This window comes from Neofelis nebulosa, chromosome 2, assembly GCF_028018385.1.
Source record: "Neofelis nebulosa isolate mNeoNeb1 chromosome 2, mNeoNeb1.pri, whole genome shotgun sequence".
NCBI lineage: Eukaryota > Metazoa > Chordata > Mammalia > Carnivora > Felidae > Neofelis > Neofelis nebulosa.
Window position 1 is genome coordinate 38,749,458 of NC_080783.1, and position 23,814 is coordinate 38,773,271.

The 23,814-nt window shown below is 38.7% G+C and overlaps 2 protein-coding genes across 2 annotated transcripts in view; both read left to right on the forward strand.

The window, feature by feature from the left end:
- Positions 1-12,811, forward strand: part of PGAP1 (post-GPI attachment to proteins inositol deacylase 1) — a 105,375-nt gene extending 92,564 nt beyond the window's left edge. Inside the window, exon 27 of the mRNA XM_058710437.1 lies at positions 5,268-12,811. Within this exon, the coding sequence (XP_058566420.1) occupies positions 5,268-5,310 (43 nt within the window). The 3' untranslated portion in view covers positions 5,311-12,811. The remainder of the gene's footprint in view (positions 1-5,267) is intronic.
- A 4,730-nt stretch (positions 12,812-17,541) lies between these two features.
- Positions 17,542-23,814, forward strand: C2H2orf66 (chromosome 2 C2orf66 homolog). Its single transcript, XM_058710457.1, has 3 exons — positions 17,542-18,061; positions 19,558-19,756; positions 22,462-23,814. The coding sequence occupies exons 1-2, from the start codon at positions 17,942-17,944 to the stop codon at positions 19,735-19,737; spliced, it is 300 nt and encodes a 99-aa protein (XP_058566440.1). The 5' UTR covers positions 17,542-17,941; the 3' UTR covers positions 19,738-19,756; positions 22,462-23,814.

The following is a 23,814-nucleotide window of genomic DNA, read 5'->3' on the forward strand; positions in this document are numbered from 1 at the left end:
AGGGGTTAGCAACGAATTAGATGTGGTAGGCAAGCTTCTCTTTGTGTTACGTTTAACCTGGGACCTTGCCAGACTCACATGATGCGAAGAACCACTAACAATTAAAATGTAAGATGCTGCCAGCCAGCGGCCTATCTTAATTTTCATTATCTACAAGATCTTAGGTACCATAACTACAAGGGAGGGAGTAGAGAGTGGATTTTTTGAATTGCCATTTTGTTCTTTCTTCATCTTGTTCCAGTACCATACAGTTTTAAATTAACTTTTTAAAGAAAGAAGCCCATTGTCCCAGTGAGACTATAAGGCAGTAAGTTCTTCAGGTGCCAGAATACAACTAACTGGAATCCTTAATCAGAAATATATGATGTAATTGAACTTTAAAAGAGAAGAAATTATAGGAAAATTAAAGGAAATAAGTGATTTTTTTTTTACTAAAAACATTCCACACTGTATTGTGGGGTTTGTTACAGACTGCTTTGTCACCTATAATTTATCCTTTTAGCAGATACTCATTGAGTACCTGTTGTACCAGAATCCATGCCAGACACATTCACATTTAGCTTCTCATTTCATTCCCTTAGAAGGAAGATGATTATCCCCACATTACAGGAAAGGATCTAGTATCAGAGGAAAACATTTACCCATCATAGAATTCAAAGCAGATTGTCTATCTAAGAAATAGAGTTCTTTACACTGAAGACGTGCATTGCGTATTAATCCTCACTTCCTACTCTCAGAATCTTTCCTGACCTTACTAGTGATTCCTCTTGCCTTGGAGACAAAAGTTTCCAATGATCTTACCCCAGCCTTTTTTTCTTTTTTTAAGTTTACTGATTTATTTTGAGAGAAAGAGAGCACAAGTGAAGGGGAGGGGTCAGAGAGAGAGGGAGAGAGAGAATCCCAAGCAGGCTTCGTGCCCACTGTGGAACCTGATTCTGGGCTCAATCTCACACCTGTTAAGATCATGACCTAAGCCAAAACCAAGAATCGGACACTGAACTGCTTGAGCCACCCAAGTGCCTCCCCCAGCCTTCTTTGTTACTCTTCCTATACTTTTCCTTAGAGATTTCCTCTAACTCTGTGAGTCTGACATTATTTTTTTGATGGATGATTCACCAAGTCAGACACTTTCCCCTCAACTCCATATCTAAGTTATCTCTGAGTCAATGGCAGTATATTTAGCCTCCCTGAGACTAAATACTCATCCCTAAATTATGGCTAGTAATATTTTACAAACCTGGCATGAGGACTAAGTGAGATAATAGGCAAATGCACCTGACACCTAATGAGTGCTAGAGAAATGATCAGTGATTTCTTCCTAGTTCTCCAATCTCTAGCTTCTCTAAACTAAACAAATCCGTTTCAACTCACTGTTGAAATTTAGCCTTACAACTTCTTTCCCTCCCTAATTAGCAACTCTTTAGTTTCCAAATTTCTGTTAAATCTTCCCAATTTACACAAATTGAAAACCCACTTATTTTGATTTCTTGTTTACTATGTGCAATAATTTCTCCGTTGCTTACCACGTGCAATCAGTTACTAAGCCTAATCAATCCACCACTTTAGGGTCACCCTTATATTGGTACACTCCTTTGTGGCTCCCACTGTCATTCCGACTGTCATTACCAGCATTCCACATTTTACAGCAGGTTCATAAATGATCTCTCTCCTTGTCTCACACACTTTACTTCTAACCTGCATGTTATTTTGCCATTCATCTTTTATTAAACAGCAAATTAGTATTATCACTCTTGTGTAAAACCTTTTATTCTTCCCGCTATGTTCTTTAAGATACAGTACAAACTCCTTCTTTTGACCGCTTGACCAATCTACATTTCCAGTCCTTCTACCATTTTCCAGACACCCATCTCCTCCCCACACAAACTGTTTGAGTTAGGATTAGTTTGCAAGAAACAGAAAATCTGACAAACAGTTGCTTCAAGTAGAAAGTTGAGGATAAGTCTCCCTGAAGTCATCAAGAGCTAAAGCTCCTTGTAGCCCATCAGTTCTCCATCCTTAATGTGTGGCTTTCTTAACAAAATGGTGGCTACATGATATTTCCATTTGAAGAGGAAGGAGGGGAAAAGAACAAAAGGAGCTCTGCTTTTATTTATAAAAGATTCTCTCTCTCTCATCCCTTTTCCACCTCAGAGACTTCTGTCTACAGCTCACTGGCCAGAATGATATCACATGGCCACTAAGGAATACAAGGGAGACTGGAAACAAGTTTTAAGTTGGCTATGTTGCCTCCCCAAACAAATACGTCTAAGAAGAAAGATGTGTTAGTCTGTTTGGCTACGATGACTGAATACCACAGACTGGGTGCCTAAAACAAGTTATGGAGGCTGGAAAGTCCAAAATCAATGTGCTGGCGTATTGGAGATTAGGGATTCAACATATGAATTTCGGGGGAACACAATTCAGTCCGTAGCAAAAGGGATAAAAGGAAGCAACAAGTAGGATCTGCCACACAAGCAAAGTGGGCTACTGTATCTTCTTTAAGTATCTGCTGCCTTTTGCTACATTTCTGCCTTTGCTTAAGAACTTCCTTCCCACGGGGCCCCTGGGTGGCTCAGTCAGTTAAGTGCCAGACTTTGGCTCAGGTCATGATTTTGCAATTCATGAGTTCAAGCCCCATGTCAGTTCAGGCTCTGTGCTACAGAGCCTGGAGCCTGCTTTGGATTCTGTGTCTCCCTCTCTCTCTGCCCCTCCCCTGCTCATGCTCTCTCTCAAAAATAAACACTAAAAAAATTTTATACCTTCCCACAACTCTGTTGTCAAATTTTTCTTCACAAAAATCATCAACTGCTACAGTCAGAACTAATCTACTTGTCCCTACTTCCAGCTCTTACTGTCATAGTTCCATACCCTGTGAGAGTCATCACATTAGGTGTTGTGTGCTTTTTCTGTGCAGCTCTTGATAGTGACATTTATTTGACATGTCTACATGTCAGGTGCTGTGCTCCCAACTTTATATGTATCATTTCTAATTTTTATGACAGCTGCAAAGTAAGATTACTAAACGAATGAGGAAATTGAGGTGCAGAGTGATGAGATAATTTGCCAGGGAATGGCAGAGCTCAGTTTTGAGCATGCTAAATTTGGTGGAAAAGGGGAAACCCTTTCTACCACACCATAGTATTTCTCCAAGTAGATTGTCTGATCCTAGAAGGCAGGAATTTTATCTCGTTCCATATGCCACCTCTTTGTATTCCCACACTTAGCAATGCATATTTCACATCGTGGAAATTTGCTCAATATTTTTTTAAGTTTTTTTTTAATGTTTATTTCTGAGACAGAGAGAGACAGAGCATGAGTGGGGGAGGGGCAGAGAGAGAGGGAGACACAGAATCTGAAGCAGGCTCCAGGCTCTGCGCTGTCAGCACAGAGCCTGATGTGGGGCTTGAATTTACGGACTGTTAGATCATGCTAACCCTAACCCTAACCCTAACCCTAACCCTAACCCTAACCCTAACCTGAGCCAAAGTCGGTCGCTTAACCAGCTGAGCCACCCAGGCACCCCTGCTCAATGTTTTTTAATAATAGTAACAATGACCCAAGATACCTCAAAAACCTAATTTAATAAAAAACAATTATGTTCATAACAAATTGCCTATGTGTTGATAAGTGTTGAAGCTGAGTGATAAGTAACATGGGTTTGCATTATTCTATTCTCTTTACCTTTGTATATGTTGGCGTTTAATATAATAAAAATAATTATGGTCTAAATATTATATTCACTAGTAGATTAATATATTTAGAAAAACTCAGAAGTTATTTTTTAAACTTATTTCTGAGTAATTTATTTAGGTATATATACACAATGGAATATTACTCAGCCATGAAAAAATGAAATCTTGCCATTTGCAACATGTTTGGAGCTAGAGTGCATTATGCTATGTGAAGTAAGTCAGCCAGAGAAAGGCAAATACTGTCTTTTTGCTTATGTGGAATTTAAGAAACAAAACAAACGAGCAAAAGGGACAAAGAGAGCGCGAGAGGCAAACCACAAAACAGACTCTTAACTGGAAAAAAACTGACAGTTACCAGAGGAGAATTGGGTGGGGAGATGGGTGAAATAGGTGATGGGGATTAAGGAGTGGCCTTGTGATGATCACTGAGTGTTGTATGGAAGTGATGAATCACTATATTGTACACCTGAAACATACAACACTGTTTATTAAGTGGGATTTAAATAAAAACTTAAAAAAAATAAATTTAGTTTTAAAAAAATAAAAATAATTGAAAACAGTTTTTCTTTTATCAATTACCCTAGCTAATTCTAATGGATTATTATCTGTGGCTATCCATATGTGTAAGATTATACATTTTAATCCCAAAAGCAACCACTAAAATAATAATCCAAATAGGTACAGCTAAGATGCTAGTGGAGAAGTTAAAATAGAAATTTAAAAATATTTTAAAAGCCCAAAGCATTAAGAAAAACTTGATAAATAGTACTTCACCAAAAATAACAACTTCTGTTCTTCAAAATATCATGTTAAGAAAATGAGAAGATAATTCACAAGTGCGAAGAAAACAAACACATACCTGATAAACAACTCGCATCCAAAATATATAAGGAACTCTCAAAGTATAGCAATAAGAAAATAAACCAATTTATAATTAACAAAATACAAGACTGCATCGCTCAGGGGTCAGAGCATTGGTCTTGTAAAATTAGCAAAATACGTAAGTAGATCTCACAGAGAAGATATATGGATGGCAAAGTAAGCACATGAAAAGATGGGGCACCTGGGTGGCTCATTCGGTTAATTGTCCAACTCTTGATTTTGGCTCAGGTCATAATCTCAAGATTTGTGGGATCTAGCTCCATGTCAGGCTTTGCACTGGGTGTGGAGCTTGCCTAAGAGTCTCTCTCTCTCCCTCTGCCTGTCCCCCCTCTCTAAAAAAAATACATAAAATAAAAAATAAAAATTAAAGAAAGAAAAGATGCTCAACATAGTCATGGAGTAAATGCAAATGATAACTACAATACCTAAAATAGAAAGTTTCAAAAACTGGCAATACCAAGTGCTAGTGAGGATTTGAAATAGCTAGAATTCTTATGCACGCACTGCTGGTGGGAATGCAAAATGTTATGTCATTTTGTACAAAGTTTGGCAATTTCTGATAAAGTTAAACATGCATTTACCATATGAACCAGAAATACCATTCCTATATTTGCTCAAAAGAAATGAAAACCTATGTCCATATGAAGACCTATATGTAGATATTTATACCATCTTTGTTAATAATTTCCCCAGACGGGAAGCAAGCAAGGTTATCTGTCACCTGGGACATGGGTAGAAAGATTGTGGCACACCCATTAAAATAGACCATTACTTCACCCCCCCCCAAAAATGGGAAAGTGAACAGCTGATACATGAAATAATATTGACGAATGTCAAACACATTATGGTAAGTGAAAGATCCCATACTGGATGATTCTACTTTTATGACAGTCAGTAAAAAGGAAAACTACAAACAAAGAAGATGAGTGGTTACAGGGACTCCAAAAGGGCTTGAGGGAATTTGAGGAAGTGAGGGAGATGTTCTAAATCTTGATTGTGATGATGGTTACAAAACTATAAGCGTTTGTTAAAATTCAGGGAACTGTTCATTAAGAATAATATGTAAGTTGCATATTAATAAGCCTGACTAAAGAAATTAAAACTTACAGGGACTCCAAAAGGGCTTGAGGGAATTTGAGGAAGTGAGGGAGATGTTCTAAATCTTGATTGTGATGATGGTTACATAACTATAAGCATTTGTTAAAATTCAGGGAACTGTTTATTAAGAATAATATGTAAGTTGCATATTAATAAGCCTGACTAAAGAAATTAAAACTTCCCACAAAGAATACTCCAGGACTAGATTATTTCAGTGGTAAATTATATTGAACTTTCAATTCTATTGAACTTTGAGTAACACCAATGTTGTACAGCTCTTGCAGAAAGTGAAAGAGAAGATGCCACTTTCCAAATCATTTTATGAGGCAACTGTAGCCTAAAAGCAAAGCATGGCACAGAAATTACCGACCAGCATTCCTTTTTAACATGGATGTGAGCATCCTCAAAAAAATGCTAGCAAATCAAATCCAGCAATATATAAAAAGTTCTCAGGAATGTACAAATGGACTACTAAGACTAATAATTTAATATAGCAAGACCACAGAATACAAGGTCAATCAACATACAAAAAAAAAAATTTTGTATACATTAAAAGCATTGGGGATACCTGGCTGGCTCAGTCAATAGAGCATGTGACTCTTGATCTCAGAGTTGTGAGTTCAAGCCCCATGTTGGGTGTAGAGATTACTTAAAAAAAATAAAATCTTAAAAAAAAAAAAGGATCAAGCAATTATAAAATAATTTTAATAAAATGCCATTTATATATCGCAAAAATAAGATACAGAGGAATAAATTAAAATATGTATGAGACCTCTACACCAACAGCTACAAAATATTGCTTAGAGAAAAATTTAAAACACTAATATAAAGAGAAATATAGTATTCAATGATTGGAAGACTCGCTATTTTTAAGATGTCATTTTCCTCCAAAATGATATGTAGATTAAATGCATTCTCAATCAAAATACCAGCAGGCTTTTTTTTTTTTTAATCTACAAGCTGATTCTAAAATTTATAAGGAAAAACAATTTTGAATAGTCACCACAATTTTAAAAGAGAATCACACTACTTGATTTCAAGACTTACTGTAAATCTACACAAATCAAGGCAGTTTGGTGTCCGGGAGAGGATAAATACAACAGTGGAACAGAACATTTTTATTGTCAATTGATTTTGGCGAAGGTGCCAAAACACTAATGGGGGGAAAGAGTCTTTTCAACATATAGTGCTAGAATAAATGGACAGTTACCTGGGAGGAAAAAATAAACGTGGATCCTTCCTCACATCACACACAAAAGTAATCTGAGGTGAATCATAAATATAAATGTAAAAACTAAACTCAAAAGCTTCTAGAAGAAAATATAAGAATAGTTTGTGACATGATAGAAAGCAAAGGTGCTTAGACAGTAAAGAAAGCAACATGATTTAAAATTTGGCAAATTATACTTCATCACAATTAAAGTCTTCTCATCAAAAGATATCATTAAGAAAATATACTGAACCACCTGGATGATTCAGTCAGTTAAGTGTCTGACTCTTGATTTCAGCTTGGGTCATGGTCTCACGGTTGGTGAGTTCGAACCCCGTATCAGGCTCTGTGCTGACAGTGTGGAGCCTGCTTAGGATTGTGTCTCCCTCTCTCTCTCTCCCTCCCTGCTCGCTCTCTATCTCTCTCTCAAAATAAATAAAAATAAACTTTAAAAAAGAAGCAGAAAAAGAAAGAAAATATACAGGCAAACCACAGACAGAGAAACATACTTCTGATAATGGGATTGTTCTCAGAATATGTAAAATACTTATGTAACTCTATCATAGAACCTCAAATAACCCAATTTTTACAAGTGGAATTTTTTTTAAAGTCATCAGGAAATATTTTAGCAGAAACTTAGAATGTCCTCACTGCCACTTGGGAGCACATTATTGTGGGAGGATTAAGGTGAAATCATCTCTGATGCCAAGATTTCGGGTAGATTATCTCAGGGCCAGACTTACCCAATGAATGCACGTTTGAAGGGAGGAGGAAAAGTTTTGCTATTCAATTTTGCTTAAAATAACTGGATGATATCTTATGCATCTAGAGTACTAATAAAAAGCTCCCAGAATACTAGGAACTAAACATTTGGGGGGTGGGGAGCTGTTTGGGGTTTTTTTTGGAGGGAAGAGAGTTTGTTGATTTTTAAAAAATAGAACAACAGTTCACTGGTTCTATTTCAGAGCTCACAATTGATGAATAGCACCAAGAAGAGAATCATTTGCCCATTATGCCCCAAAACATCCAAAGATATGCTCATCTAAATTGTCCTCTATTTTTCCCTTCTCTGAAACTACTCTCTTTATCATGTGAAATATATGCCTGGAAATTTAGGTAATATTTTAAGAATGGCTTTTCTTCCAAATACTTACCTAATTTTATTAATGGGTTAAAATATGTGGTCCATTACAAAATCATGTGACTCATGGATAGGGTCTTATCTAATTTAATGGTCTAAGATGGATCCTTATTTTCATTCCTTCTGTATCAAAAAAAAACAAACAAACAACCCACAACATCTAGTTTTATTCACATAAAACTCAGGTTCCTGATAGACCTTTCAATCCAAATCTATTTTGTATTGTGAATTGGATGACAAGAAGCTCCACCTTTCTCAAAAGGGAATAAAGAATTTAGATCCAACTTCTATGTCTGTCCATGTTCAATGTATTCAGGAGAAGCTAACACAGTTATAGTGAGTTATTGGGTCTTCCTCCTTCATGATTGGCCCGACATCCTAACACCTCTTGTATTAGTTTTCCCGTGGCTACTGCCACAGACTGCTAGACGTAGGTAGCCTAAAACAACAAAAATTTATGCTGTCACAGTTCTGGAGGCAAGAAGTCTGAAATCAGTATCAGTGAACCAAAATCAAGGTGTGGACAGGGCCACACCTCTGGAGGCCCTGGAGGAGGCCCTCCACCTCCAGAGGAGTCTTCCTCTGGAGACTGTAGGGAAGAATCAGTTACTTTCTTCTTTGAGCTTCTGGTGGTTGCATGCATCCTTGGATTGTGGTCTCAACTCCAGAACAATATTTCCTTTTTTTTTTTTTTTTTGCAACAGGTAGGTTGAATATTAAGTTATACTTTACTGGTCCTTTGAATATTCAAGTCAAATCAATAAATATCTATTGGTCAGCTATAGTTATCTCTTCTCTTTTCATTAAAATATGACAAGTTATACACTTTAGATTAACAATACAAATAGAAATGTAACAAAGCTTAAATTTCAAAAGAACATTATAATAAGCTAAGCTTCAGTTTTACCTAAAGAATTATTAATTCCATAAATATCTGTGATATGTTTGCCTACTGTATATCAGGCATTATGCCAGTGATAAAGACTGAAGAAGCTATGATAAAAAAGACTTGGTGCCTCCTTCAAGGAGCTTAGCCTTGGGAACAGTAAAACATGTGGAAGCAAATCTAGTCATTCTAATTCAACAAAGTAAGAGCTGTTGAAGTGACTAAGTGGTTTCTTTTTCTGAGAAGAAGTAACATTTGAGGTGAATCTTGAAGGTCAGGGATAAGTTCTGAGGGTATGCAAGGGTTAGAGAAGGCATTCCAAGCAGAACCAAAAGCCAAGTTCAAAGGCACTGAAATAGAAGCATGGATGATGTTCCCTGGAAAGATCACATGGCTGGAATGGTAGGATTGGGATATATTGAGGGCCTTTGCATAATGGTCAAAAGCTTAGAGTTTATCTTATGAGCATCAAGAAGCCACTAAAGGCGGCTGTGATCTTGTAAGCTTTTACTTATCAGTGTGACCTTGTTTTTCTGTTGCCTCTGCTCCAGGGTCAGTTGCAAAGCCAAAGATACTGCCAGCAACTTCAGACTCTCTGCTGCAAAAGCAGACTGACTACAGAAAAGCTATTTGTAAAGTCCTAAGGAATTGTTCAGCTTTCTATATTTTAGGAAAATTCCTTTACTCCTTTATTATGACCTTGGAGATACTGGCGTGGAATGACAGGGAAATCCAGATTGAGAGAATTTGGTTTATATCACAGGCACTGTGTGAATCTAGATATCTGCTTTCCTGCTGTTTCTCCAAGTTGGCTTCAGATCAAGCATCATTATCATGATTTTTACCTTTTGTTGCCTCCATTCCTTCATCTTAAAGGAGAAGTAGCTTGAACTTAGGGTAGGATTGAAAAGTATGTGCTGGCTGGCCCTTTGTGACTAGCATTTGTTTCTCAGGAAGGCTGGTGCCAGGGAGGAAGATGGCCAGAGGAGGGACCATGGCAGAAGGGAAGGCTGCTGCTGAAGCCCCAGCAGGTGACAAGAAACACCTGATGAAAGCAGAGTTCCTGAGGCCAGGCAGCAAGAGCAATGCTCTTAAGGAAGGATTGCCACCCCACTTGGCCTTTGTCCCCTTCCTTTATTGATCCAGGCTCCTAGAATTGGCTCATACTCAGGTCTTTCAGAGATAAAAGCAGGGGTGCCTAGGTGGCTGTTCGTTAAGCGTCTGGCTCTTGATTTCAGCTCAGGTCATATCTCATTGTTTGCAAGTTTGAGCCCCGAGCTGGGCTCTGCGCTGACATACCTGTGCTCTTGCGCTCTCTCAAAATAAATAAACTTAAAAAAAAAAAAAAAAAAAGGAAGTAAAAACAACTGTAACTTATTTCAAACAGAGGAAGATTTTTTTTCTTCTTAAACATATGCATTTAACATTTTTTTTTAATCTTTGAGAAAGAGAGAGACAAGCAGAGTGCAAGCAGGGGAGGGGCAGAGAGAGAGGGAGACACAGAATCTGAAGCAGGCTCCAGGCTCTGAGCTGTCAGCAGAGAGGCTGACACAGGGCTCAAACTCACCAACTGCGAGATCGTGACCTGAGCTGAAGTCAGATGCTTAACTGACTGAGACACCCAGACACCCCACCCCTTTGACATTCTAAAAGCATTTAAAAACAAAGCAGAGGATAGCAAAGAATTAAAGAGATATCTGCATGGTGAATGACTAGAGAATTCTGAAGGTCAACTTGATAGAATCAGAGATATTTTATACAACGTCACTAATGCCAGAACGAGACAAAGGGTTAATCGTATTGTGGAGGTGTTGGAGTGTGGAGAATGTCACGGATTTTTTAAAACTAATTTTGTCACCCCTATCTGAATGGAGGAGGGAAGGAGTCCAAATTAATTGGTTTCTGGGCCTTCCCACACCTCTCCAAGGTCTCACAGGATCTGGAAACATCTCACAGGCCTCCAGGATGAGAGGTGAGGCTTTCTTGTCCCATACAGCATGGGCACCGTGGCTCCGAGCACGCTTCTTCGCTTCTGTTCTGTGTCTGGCAAGAGGCCTGTGCTTCTTCTCCCCTCTTCTCTTTGGTCTTCCTTCAAACTGAAATCTGCCCACTGCCAGAAAAAATAGTCAAGATTGCTATGAGCAGAAGCTGCCTGGTTTACTCTATTAATCACATGAGCAACCTTTTCACTATCTTTGAAGTTCTCATCATTAGTGAGGAAGCAGTCAATAGACAATAATTTTCCCTTTCCCTGATTCAGAGTGGGGAAAAGAAAAAGGAGATTAAATTCTTGTCCCTGTTCATTATACAGCTAAAGAGCTATGTCAGCTCTGTCTTTTTCTACCTATCAGAGACCAGAAGGACTTGAAAGGGTTGTATAGTCCAACACAGATCATCTTAAAACCTCCCGTGCCTCCTGCAATATCCTCTTTGTTTAGCATCCTTTCCTTACCCTTCCCGTCACGTTGAATTTATAATCTAAGTTTACAATTTATTCAGCACATGTTTATTGGATTTCTTTTATGTGTGTAGCCCTGTGCTGAGTACGCTATTTTCTCCTCAATTTCTGATAGAGAAATGCCAGTAAAGGTCTGCATTCAGATGCCTCTGGGTGTGGAAGAGTCTTTTGCCTAGAATATTCCAACTGCCAACTTTTATAAATGCCCCGTTTATTGACGAGTCCAAATGGGATCATTTAGACCTGAAACTAATAGTTTGGGAACCTAACCTCCCTCTCTCTAACTCTCTCTTTCTCTCTCAAAATAAATAAATAGCTTATTGGAAGAAAAAAAAAAAAAAAGGAAGAAGAAGAAGTAAAAACAGCAGTAACATGTTACAAACAGAGGAAGGTCTTTTTTCTTCTTTAAACTACCCAGGGTTTTTTCTCCTCTCCCAACTGAATTCATTGAACAAATACTTGCAAAATATCTACTTAGTGCTATGCTAATACATTCTGGAGAAAATGTCATCATTAGCTTAATCAATAATACATTCTGCTCTTAAAGCAGAGATTTAGGGGCACCTGGGTGGCTCAGTCGGTTAAGCATCCAACTCTTGATTTCAGCTCAGGTCATGATGACATGCTTCATGAGATTGAGCCCCCCATCAGGCTCAGCGCCAACAGCCCCGAGTCTCCTTGGGATTCTCTCTCTCCCTCTCTCTCTGCCCCTTCCCTGCCCATGCTCTCTCTCAAAGTAAATAAACTTTCAATAGCTATAAAAATAAAACAAATTTAAAATTAATAATTAGAAGAATTTAAAACACTAGGGTTTTTTTGATGGGCTCTTTTTTTTCTTTTCTTTTCTTTTTTTTTTTTTAATTTACATCCAAATTAGTTAACATATAGTGCAACGATGATTTCAGGAGTAGATTCCTTAGTGACCCTTACCCATTTAGCCCATCCCCCCTCCCACAACCCCTCCACCAACCCTCAATTTGTTCTCCATATTTATGAGTCTCTATGTTTTGTCCCCCTCCCTGTTTTTATATTATTTTTATTTCCCTTCCCTTATGTTCATCTGTTTTGTCTCCTAAAGTCCTCATATGAGTGAAGTCATATGACATTTGTCTTTCTCTGCCTAATTTCACTTAGCATAATACCCTCCAGTTCCATCCACGTAGTTGCAAATGGCAAGATTTCATTCTTTTTGGTTGCCGAGTAATACCCCATTGTATACATATACCACATCTTCTTTATCCATTCATCCATCGATGGACGTTTGGGCTCTTTCCATACTTTGGCTATTGTTGATAGTGCTGCTATAAACATGGGGGTACATGTGTCCCTTCGAAACAGCACACCTGTATCCCTTGGATAAATGCCTACTAGTGCAATTGCTGGGTCCTAGGGGCGTTCTATTTTTAGTTCTTTGAGGAAACTCCATACTGTTTTCCAGAGTGGCTGCACCAGCTTGCATTCCCACGAACAATGCAAAAGAGATCCTCTTTCTCCGCATCCTTGAAAGAAATTGAAGAAGACACAAAAAAATGGAAAAAGATTCCATGCTCCTGGGTAGGAAGAACAAATATTGTTAAAATGTTGATACTATCCAAAACAATCTACATATTCAATGCAATCCCTATCAAAGTAACACCAGCATTCTTCACAGAGCTAGAACAAATAATCCTAAAATTTGTATGGAACCAAAAGACCCTGGCTAGCCAAAGCAATCTTGAAAAAGAAAACCAAAGCAGGAGACATCACAATCCCAGACTTCAAGCTATACTACAAAGCTGTAATCATCAAGACAGTATGGCACTGGCACAAGGACAGACACTCAGATCAATGGAACAGAATAGAGAACCCAGAAATGGACCCACAAACGTATGGCCAACTAATCTTGGACAAAACAGGAAAGAATATCCAATGGAATAAAGACAGTCTCTTCAGCAAGTGATGCTGGGAAAACTGGACAGCGACATGCAGAAGAATGAACTTGGACCACTTTCTTACACCATACACAAAAATAAACTCAAAATGGATGAAAGACCTCAATGTAAGACAGGAAACCATCAAAATCCTCGAGGAGAAAGCAGGCAAAAACCTCTTTGATCTTGGCCGCAGCAACTTCTTACTCAACACATCTCTGGAGGCAAGGGAAACAAAAGCAAAAATGAACTACTGGGACCTCATCAAAGTAAAAAGCTTCTGCACAGCGAAGGAAACAATCAGCAAAACTAAAAGGCAACTGACAGAATGGGAGAAGATATTTGCAAACGACATATCAGATAAAGGGTTAGTATCCAAAATCTATAAAGAACTTATCAAACTCAACACCCAAAAGCAAATAATCCAGTGAAGAAATGGGTAAAAGACACGAATAGACACTTCTCCAAGGAAGACATCCAGATAGTCAACTGACACATGAAAACATGCTCAACTTCACTCATCATCAGGGAAATACAAATCAAAACCACAATGAGATACCACCTTATGCCTGTCAGAATGGCTAACATTAACAACTCAGGCAACAACAGATGTTGGCAAGGATGCGGAGAAAGAGGATCTCTTTTGCATTGTTCGTGGGAATGCAAGCTGGTGCAGCCACTCTGGAAAACAGTATGGAGTTTCCTCAAAGAACTAAAAATAGAACGCCCCTAGGACCCAGCAATTGCACTAGTAGGCATTTATCCAAGGGATACAGGTGTGCTGTTTCGAAGGGACACATGTACCCCCATGTTTATAGCAGCACTATCAACAATAGCCAAAGTATGGAAAGAGCCCAAACGTCCATCGATGGATGAATGGATAAAGAAGATGTGGTATATGTATACAATGGGGTATTACTCGGCAACCAAAAAGAATGAAATCTTGCCATTTGCAACTACGTGGATGGAACTGGAGGGTATTATGCTAAGTGAAATTAGGCAGAGAAAGACAAATGTCATATGACTTCACTCATATGAGGACTTTAGGAGACAAAACAGATGAACATAAGGGAAGGGAAATAAAAATAATATAAAAACAGGGAGGGGGACAAAACATAGAGACTCATAAATATGGAGAACAAACAGAGGGTTACTGGAAGGGTTGTGGAAGGAGAGATGGGCTAAATGGGTAAGGGTCACTAAGGAATCTACTCCTGAAATCATCGTTGCACTATATGCTAACTAATTTGGATGTAAATTTAAAAAAATAAAAAATAAAATTTAAAACAAAATAGTGCAAAATATACTTTCAAATAAAATTTAAAGAAAGAAAAAAAAAAAGACCTGAGCTGAGATCAGGAGTCGGACACTTGGGGCTCCTAGATGGCTAAATCTGTTAATTAAGCCAGTGACTCTTGATTTTGGTTCAGGTCATGATGTCATGGTCATGAGATCGAGCACCTCCCTGGACTCTGAGCTGGGTGTGCCGCCTGCCTGAGATTCTCTCTCTCCCTCTACCTCTCCCCTCCCTAGCTCGCACTTGTCTGCATGTGCACACATACTCTCTTTCTCTCTCACACACACACAAAAAAGAGCCAGATGCTTAACTGACTGAGCCACCCAAGGTGTCCCTCCACCCCTTGGAGATCTTAAAGTCTCCTCAAACACAACATGTCCCAAATGGAACTCATGATCTTTGTCCCTCTATGCCAATGTTCGATATCTCAGTGAATGACCCTGTAATCCATTCAGCTATACAATCCTGATTGTTCTTGAAATTCTCTTCCCCTGAGTTCTGCCTTCCATAGTATTCAGGACATTGCCAGTACCTTCTAAAATATCTCTCAGATCCAGCCACATCTCTATATCTGTGATGCCATCCTAATCCAATTTAACATCTTCCTGCCTGGATTACTGCAATAGGCACCCAACTGTTCTCTCACATGCCTCTTTTCTAGCTCTATCTGCCCTCACTGCAAGCAGAAAAATCTTTTAAAACTGCAAATCTGAGCAAGCTGTTTGGATACTTAAAACCTTTCAATCAGCATTGCTTGTGGCAGAAAGATCATGATCTGACTACCTTTCCAACCCCATCTCACAGCACAGTCCCCCCTCTCTTTCTGGCATTGTAATTTATCTTCAGTTGCTCCGATGTGCCACGTTGCTTTCAGCCAGAGTCTTGTTTGAAGCTCTAGTCCTTCTGTCCTTGCTAGGTTGCCTAGGTAACTCCTACTCACCTACTAGATGTAAGGTCACTTCTTCACAGAAGCCTTCCCTGACCCCTGAAACTGAATCATATCCCCCTCTGCTACAGTCTCACAGCACCCAGTTTCTCTTCATAGGTATTATCATCATTCGTATTTATGCATTTTGTTGTTTAATGATTTGATTAATCTGTCTTGCCCTCTAATGTATTAGTTTAATAAAGGCAGAGCCAATATTTATTATTCTTACCATTTGATCCTCAAAGCCTACTTGAACAAATGGTGACCACACTCATCGTGGTAAGCTTTTCATAATGTAATTGTCAAATCATTATGTGATACACCTGCAACTAATATAATGTTGTATGTCAACTATACCTTAATTAAAAATTTTTTAAATACATAAGGTCATTACATTAAAAAAAAGGCCTATTAGAGTGCCTGGCACATAGTAGGCACTCAATAAGTTTGTTGAATTGGGGCACCTGAGAGGCTCAGCCAGTTAAGCATCCAACTTTGGCTCAGGTCGTGATCTCACAGTTCATGGGTTTGAGGCCCGTGTCGGGCTCTGTGCTGACAGCTCAGAGCCTGGAGCCTGTTTCAGATTCTGTGTCTCCCTCTGTCTCTGCCCCTCCCCTGCTTGTGCTGTGTCTCTTTCTCTCTCTCTCAAAATAAATAAACATTAAAAATTTTTTTAAGTTTGTTGAATTAATTAACAAAGGAATGAATAAATGAAGGTCATTAGTGACTTGCCCAGGATCGATATAGCAAGACAGACCATGGCCAGGTATTCTAAATTTCAGTCCATGTTACTAGCCTTCTCACAAAGACCTTGTCCTCAATTGTTCTGAATTATTGCAACCAAAGCAACTTCACAACTCATGTCCAATTTCTCGACCCTACCATTTTCTAAGGATGGAATTTATGCAGCAAGGAGATGCGATATGTATAGCAATTTTTTTCCAAGAAATACATGCTATCTTTTTGCTCTATTTTGAAGGTTTTTTTTTATGATAAACCATGCCGCTATTTAAAACTTGTAAAGCTTTTTGAGATTCTCAGAAGAAATATAAGGCATAGATCACAAAGAACAGTTTTATCTCTTGCAATAGGATTTCCTGTTCAAAAAATGATGTTAATTTGAAAAGCTGATACCTCCAAAAGAGCATTCTATTAGGTGGGTAATCATCATCATATTGCCAGCTGCTGTGTATACCCTTCTCTTAAGAATGAAAAAGTAAAAATCCACTTTGTTGTGTACAAGTGCCTTGCGTGTTTTATAAAATCCACATAAAATGGTCAGTGGTTGGAGGAGAGGCTCCTGTATTTATAAGACAAATAAGTTCACTGTCACCCCTGAAGAAACTTGAAGATATGATTCTCAGGGGTGTTTGGTGCCTTGGATGAAAATGGAATCATTATTTTTCAACTTCCCCTGCTCACGTCATTGACTCCCACCTGCATCCGGTCCATTGGTTATAAGTAGCCATAAATGGCCTTGCAGATTGTAAGCAGGGTAGCCAACCAGGACCAGCAAAGCCAAACTCCTGGTAAGCTTTATTAGCCCTTTCTGTGTATTTCATTTCCATTTCACATTTTGGAGTCAGAGACAATCCATACTTATGCTGATGTGGTGTGAGTCTGTCTCAGATGTGTATATAAGGTGCATTTCTCAGTTTTTGGTATATCTTTTCTTTTTTCCCCTCCTCTTCCTCCTCCTCCTCCTCCTCCTCCTCCTCCTCCTCCTCCTCCTCCTTTGTTTATTGAGACTGCTATCTTAATACATATGTATGCTTTTTTTTTTTTTAAGACTTGCACTTTTTTTTTTTTTAATTTTTTTTTCAACGTTTTTAATTTATTTTTGGGACAGAGAGAGACAGAGCATGAACGGGGGAGGGGCAGAGAGAGAGGGAGACACAGAATCGGAAACAGGCTCCAGGCTCCGAGCCATCAGCCCAGAGCCTGACGCGGGGCTCGAACTCACGGACCGTGAGATCGTGACCTGGCTGAAGTCGGACGCTTAACCGACTGCGCCACCCAGGCGCCCCCAAGACTTGCACTTTCTTTGGAGACAACAAAGTGCATTTTTTTCGAAGATGAAAAAGCGTACTCAGACTTTCTGGGTTGTATTCATAATTGGTTTGCTCATCACTGTATAATGTTATCATCATAGACTCCTTTAAGCTAATAAACTGGATTTGGGGGTCTTCATTTGCAAATAAACATGGGGAAAAAGAGGGCTGCAAAATTCAGGTGCACCAATATACTATTTTTTCCTCCCTGTCTCTCTTTAAAAATGTTTCCTCTTTCTCTTTTTACTTTTGCCCTCCCTTCTCTCCTCCTCCCTCTTCCTTCACCTTCCTCCTACCCCTCCAACTCCTCCTTCTTCTTTTCTTTCCCTCTTTTCTCTCAGACCATTGATATCTCCCGATCCTGCCTTCCACTCAGCTTCGTTCCACCATGCCCAAAGCACTCCTGCTGCTGTGTGTTGTCCTGGTGCTACTTGGGCTTGTGCCTGGAGACACAGTGAGAAACGAAGAGAAATGGAAGCCGCTCAACAATCCCCGGAACAGAGAGCTGGTAAGAGCATACCCTGGGGCATGCTGGGCTGCAGGGTGAAATTGACACTTCTCTGGATTTATGCACACTGCACTCTGTTGGAGCACAGTGGTGAGGACACTACCAAGTGCCAAGGCAATTCCTGCCGAGAAATCTGGTCAAGGGCTTTGCTAGCCTAGTAGCTGGTATCCTATTGTTCTTCTGCCCAATTTATATCTGTCCTGTAAGGAGAAGCAAATTTATATATAGAAATGATTTTATGTACACATGACACCTTACATTTGTAAATGATCGTACATACACATTGACTTTATAGCCTGCCTGTATTTCTCATACATATACAAAATCAAGAGTATCGTGGGGAATTGATTTTTGCATAGCTCAGACTGAACTGATAATAAAATCAATTCTCATATGACCAACACGTGTAAAGCTCAATTACAAAAACTGAAAGTTGACCTGCATTCTTTTCAATTTACCAAGCATTCTTTTCTTTATTTTTTTTTTAAGATTTATTGTTAAGTAATCTCTACACCCAATGTGGGGCTCAGTACCACATCCCTGAGACCAAGAGTTGCACGCTCTACCAACTGAGTCAGCCAGGTGCTCCCCAAGCATTATTTTCAAGATAAATCTATCTAGGAAATAGAATTCAAAACATCAGTGAAAATTCTCTTTTGAAAATATGCCAAAACAATAAACATGCTGGCATTACTATTTCAAAAACTAGTTTCCCTAAAGAAAATAATGTGAAATATGACAGTATAGGGTTAAAACAACCAAGCAGCCCTTTGCAAGCTTCTATGTATCCATTTTATAAAGGAAAGCTTTTTGAAAAATGCATGCCTGAAAGAATTGGTGCAGAAGGCAATGGCCAGGATCTCACCTTCAGAGAGGAGGCCCAGAGCTTGACCACTGTAAAGTTCCATTTAATCTCCGACCTAAGTGGTTCAGAGATGGTTTACAAAGGACCCTCTGACCGTGATGCTATTAAATAATTGATGTTCCTCTCTCAATCTCCACCAAGAATGTTGAATTATCTTGTTTAGGGTTGAAATGTCAAAAACAAGGCAGGGTAGGGGCACCTGGGTGGCTCAGTCAGTTGAGCGTCCAACTTCAGCTCAGGTCATGATCTCACACTCCGTGAGTTCGAGCCCCGCGTCGGGGTCTGTGCTGACAGCTCAGGGACTGGAGCCTGCTTCGGATTCTGTGTCTCCCTCTCTCTCTGCCCCTCCCCTGCTCATGCTCTGTCTCTCTCTGTCTCAAAAATACATAGAAACATTTAAAAAAATTAAACAAAAACAAAAACAAAAACAAGGCAGGGTAAAGGACAGTGGAGGGGAAGTAGGAGAAGTAGCCAAAGTTTGTACTTGTATTTCTGGATTTTCTACCTCCTGCCTCCTAGATTAGCCCTAAAGTCAATTCACGGAGGAAAAAAGAGGGGGAAAATATCCATCTCTGAGTATTTTTTATATTTAATTTACATACCGCATTGAACACTTTCTTTCTCTCTTCAGTTTTTCAGAACCCTTCAGGCATATCTTAAGGGAAGAGGTCTTGATCTTGGGAGATTTCCGAACACTTTCTCCATGAATGAGAATCCCAGACCCCTCTCTTTCCAATCAGAACTTCTTGCTTCTGCATTTGCAGATTATGAAGAGCAGAAAAACTCCTTTCCTAATTACGTCAAAGGCTGAATGTTTCCTCTGAACACAGGTAAGTTATCCCTTTATTCCCAGGATCTGTCCAATTATAACAACTCAGTCATAAAGAGATTTTGAAAGTATTTATTTGAAAAAATGATTTTATTTCCTCATAGAAATATGTGCTCAGTTCTGATGATACTCATCACCGTTAATATTTGGATTTGGTTCATGTATTTCGCTGTCTGGTCTTAAAAAGAAATGAAAGTTTATAATTTTATAAGCATAGTTTTCTGGGAAGAGATATATTAAAATAGAATGATCACTCTTTTTTTTTAAATTTAAAGTAGTCTGTATGTCCAACATGGGGTTTAAATTTAAAGTAGTCTGTATGTCCAACATGGGGTTGGTTCATGTATTTCGCTGTCTGGTCTTAAAAAGAAATGAAAGTTTATAATTTTATAAGCATAGTTTTCTGGGAAGAGATATATTAAAATAGAATGATCACTCTTTTTTTTTAAATTTAAAGTAGTCTGTATGTCCAACATGGGGTTTAACTCACAACCCCGAGGTAAAAGTCACCTGCTGTATGAACTGAACCTTCCAGGTGCCCCTAGAATTATCACTCTTAATAGGATTAGTAAATATAATGGAATATCACACACTTTTACCTATCTTTTTTGAATACCAGGTCATATAGCTAGTTATGTAGAAATCATATACAAAGAAATAAGGTGGGGCATCTGGGTGTCTCAGTTGGTTAAAAACATCTAACTCTTGATTTTGGCTCAGGTCTTGATCTCACAGTTCATGAGATCGAGCCTGGATTCAAGCTCTGAGCTGTCTGCTTAGATTTTCTCTCTCTCCCTCTCTCTCTCTCTCTGCCCCTCCCCTACCCTCTCAAAATAAATAAATAAACTTTAAAAATGTCAAATTGTGCAGTTGGATTTAATAGAAAAGTTTAAAAAAATTGTCTTCTTGGAAAAAAGTGATAAACATATATTTGAGTTTGAACTTCCTCACCTAAAGAAAAAAAAAGTAAAATATTGTAAAGATGGCACTTTCCTCATGGAAAAAAATTAGAAATTTATTTATGTTTAAAATTTGTGTTTTATTATTCCTTTTTTTTTTTGAGAGAGAGAGAGAGTGAGAGAGAGAGAGCACACATGCGCAAGCAAGCAGGAAAGGAGAAGAGACAGAGAGAGAGAGTGAGAGAGAGAGGACCTCAAGCAGGTTCACGCCCAGTGTGGAGCATGACAGTGAGATCATGAGCTGAGCCGAAATCAAGAGTTGGTCACTTAACCAACTGAGCCCCCCAGGCGCCCCTATTCTTATTACTTGAGCATTCCTATCAAATAAATATTTACCATTTAGGAAAAAGAAACAACAAACAGGTATGGTGTACTCCAAGAAAACACAATGTGATTCTAGCCTATTAACTTTTTGTTTGGCTAAATAATAAAGGGAACTGAATCATGATTAAAATCCACTCCCATTCTTCCAATGGGTAGGGATGAAATTGTGAGGAACATACATACTATTGCTGTACTTTATTGTGTATGGGAAAGCATTTTGATTATTAGTTCCTTTAAATGTGATGATTTTTTAAAATAATGATTGTTGGGGCGCCTGGGTGGTGCAGTCGGTTAGGCGTCCGACTTCAGCCAGGTCACGATCTCGCGGTCCATGAGTTCGAGCCCCACGTCAGGCTCTGGGCTGATGGCTCGGAGCCTGGAGCCTGTTTGCGATTCTGTGTCTCCCTCTCTCTCTGCCCCTCCCCCGTTCATGCTCTGTCTCTCTCTGTCCCAACAATAAATTAAAAAAATAAATAAATAAATAAAATAAAATAAAATAATGATTGTTATTCTAAATGGAAGATGCAATTTACTATGTGGCATATGTGCTTGAAAGCTCTTACAATGAGAAAATGAAATAGAATGAACAGGAAGACATTATGGAAGGGTTACCTTGACTAATATTCACTCTTGGGCCCTAGGCTATTAAACACTAAAGTAAACTATAGTTTACTTTAAATAAACTATATTTATATTATATAATATATTATATATAATATGTATATATTATATATAATATATTATATTATATAAAGTAAAATAAAGTAAACTATAGTTATTAATATCACAGTATCTGCTTTAGTATGAGACAGAATTGCATGCAATCTGGTTGTGAGCCTTAGTTTCTTCATTTATAAATTGCAGACACTGATCTCTAACTCACAGATACTATCAGAGAAAATATCAAATAAATAGTGTCATGTGAGCATGAACTGAGGTAATGTTTAAGGGCAGGAAACGGAAAAAACACCAAGTTGGTAGTATTGTAATGTGATGGGAATTTTTCAACTTTGTGAGAGAAGTTAAGCTTCTATTAGGAGGATATTTCCATTTTTTTTTAACGTTTATTTATTTTTGAGACAGAGAGAGACAGAGCATGAACGGGGGAGGGTCACAGAGAGAGGGAGACCCAGAATCCGAAACAGGCTCCAGCCTCTGAGCTGTCAGCACAGAGCCCGACGCGGGGCTTGAACCCACGGACCGTGAGATCATGACCTGAGCCGAAGTCAGACGCTTAACCGACTGAGCCACCCAGGCACCCCAGGAGAATATTTCATAATTACATGCGCTCCTTTCCTAACATCTCTGATTAGAAAAGAAAAACAAAAAGAGTCTTTGTTGAAATATGTTGCTCTTTGGGTCATTGTGTTGCTTGAAGAGTCTTCACTTTCTATTTCATGATAACATTTTCTTGTTCTTTCAGGTGTCTGGCTATTTTAAAACTACAGATCAAGCTTCTCATCAGAAAAATTCAATCATGGTCATGGCTAAACCTTTTTCCCCTCCACTTTTGTCAATTTAACATGGTTTTATTCTACATTTCCAGATTTACATATAAATGGGTCAAGCTTTGGGACATATGTGACTTATGTGCATATTTTTGGAGTCTTTTTTCCATTCTATAAACCATAAACATCAATGTAGAGCACTGGACATATTTCTAAGAGTTACAAAAATACTGTAGAGTCCAAAGAGATGATGATCTTTCAAATTACCTTTCCTTTAAGCTTGTCTTTCAAGCTTGTGTGCTTATTACCTTTTATCAATAAACATTAAAAAAAAATTTTTTTTAATGTTTATTTATTTTTGAAGGAGAGAGATACAGAGTATGAGCGAGGGAGGGGAGGAGAGAGAGAGACACAGAATAATGATACAGGAAAAGCAGCTATTCCAAATGAAAATATGAGAGTCAGAATATTTCAGCCTAAGCTGGTGGAGAGAGGAGAATGTCAGTTGGTTGTAAAAAAAGGGACCTGTTTCTACTCCAGGCTCCAGGCTCTGAGCTGTCAGTACGGAGCGCGACTCGGGGCTCGAACTCACGGACCCCACAGACCATGAGACTATGACCTGAACCAAAGTCAGACCTTTAACCGACTGAGCCACCCAGGTGCCCCTATCAATAAACATTTTTTACTGGAAAGGGACTCTGCTCATTTTTAGTATCGTTCATTATATATAATAGAGATTTGGGCTTAAAATTGCTCTTTTTCCTGAAAAGAAGCTGCATTCCCACATTCAGCATATGCCACTGAAAGACCTCACAATGTTTGTTTCACACCAAGGGAGAGGAAGTGATAAATATCCACAGTTAAGTTGAAATGGAAAGCAAAGGCACTGGGGATTCTAGGAGTTGCTAGAGTCTTTAGGAGATGTTCCCTGCCATCGTTCAGAGGTGGACATTGTGTTACACCAAATATCCCAGCTGCACTCGGCTCTGGTTCTTCTGCACACACAGCTTCTTAAGAAGGGCGAGTGGAAACAGGTGGAGTAGAAACAGGTCCCTTTTTTACAACCACTGACCTTCTCCTCTCTCTACCAGCTTAGGATGAAATATTCTGACTCTCATATTTTCATTTGGGATAGGTGCTTTTCCTGTATCATTATGGAGAGCCACATCATTTTCTCTGTGATTCTTGAAAAACGAACATTATACTAGAATGCAAAAACATTGGCATCCTAGGAACATTAGCCTGTACCTTTCACGATAGTCTTCTGTGGCTTTCTTGTGGATGATTGATACTGAATATCAATAATAAAATACTTATGGAAAAATAGA